Source organism: Pyxicephalus adspersus, chromosome 5 (assembly GCF_032062135.1).
Source record: "Pyxicephalus adspersus chromosome 5, UCB_Pads_2.0, whole genome shotgun sequence".
Taxonomy (NCBI): domain Eukaryota; kingdom Metazoa; phylum Chordata; class Amphibia; order Anura; family Pyxicephalidae; genus Pyxicephalus; species Pyxicephalus adspersus.
This window is the reverse complement of record NC_092862.1, coordinates 124,882,749-124,883,551: the sequence shown is the minus strand read 5'-3', so window position 1 is coordinate 124,883,551 and position 803 is coordinate 124,882,749. Positions and strand designations below refer to the sequence as shown.

The 803-nt window shown below is 39.6% G+C and overlaps 1 protein-coding gene across 3 annotated transcripts in view; it reads right to left on the bottom strand.

Annotated features, from left to right (window-relative positions):
• The window catches only part of PFKP (phosphofructokinase, platelet), a 56,372-nt gene that overhangs the window by 33,062 nt on the left and 22,507 nt on the right, over positions 1-803 (bottom strand). For all 3 annotated transcript variants that reach the window (XM_072412635.1, XM_072412634.1, XM_072412632.1), the window contains exon 5: positions 630-795. In XM_072412635.1, coding sequence (XP_072268736.1) covers positions 630-795 — 166 coding nt within the window. The remainder of the gene's footprint in view (positions 1-629; positions 796-803) is intronic.

The window sequence follows — 803 nt, the reverse complement described above, 5'->3', positions numbered from 1 at the left end:
GTTGAACTCTTTCCCATTTTTTTGCTATATATAACAAACACATCATCAAAGAAAACCTGTACAGGCAAAGCAATATGCAATCCCAACTTCTAATTGCCTACTGATCTGTTTATTTGCCCCCTATATGGTGACTGGTGACTTGCCCTCTTTATATGCCCAACTCCTGGTCCAATCAAGAGATGTGATACAGCAAGGAGCCACAATCTCCCCTAAACCCAGATGTAACGGTTATTTATACTCAGGGGTAATATTATGTTACCTTTACTTCTAGAAAGGGAGTAAAGAGAAGGTGGGCTTGTGTAGTCGTGGAAGGGAAGAAGTTAGGCAGATATGTCTTTTGCTCTGCATGGAAAAAGGAAAGGTACACTTTAAAAAATGTTTTTCACTGGCAGAGACAATATAGGGGCCTTTAACTACTTGTACACAGGTCATACCACTCAGCATATTTATTTCTACATCCTATTGCAAGAAATGGTGGTTCTTCCATATATGTTACTTTGACTGTGAAGCTACCGGGGTATATAGAGGACATTTATGTTAGCAGTGATTGTGTATACAAAAAGAAAGGTTTCATAAGAACAGTTGTTCTCTATGCTGAACATGGTTGTCAGTATTCAGTGAATAGTTACCTCTGAGCAGTGGTCATGATGGCATCCACAACCTCAATAATTCTGTGCAGGGCTGAGTCAGTTCCGATTGTCATGTCAGTTCCACAGAAATCATTGTCAATGGAGCCTACCATTCCTACAATATTTAGATGGGCATTTTTCTTAGCAGCTGAAGCTTCGATTTTTCCTATGAGA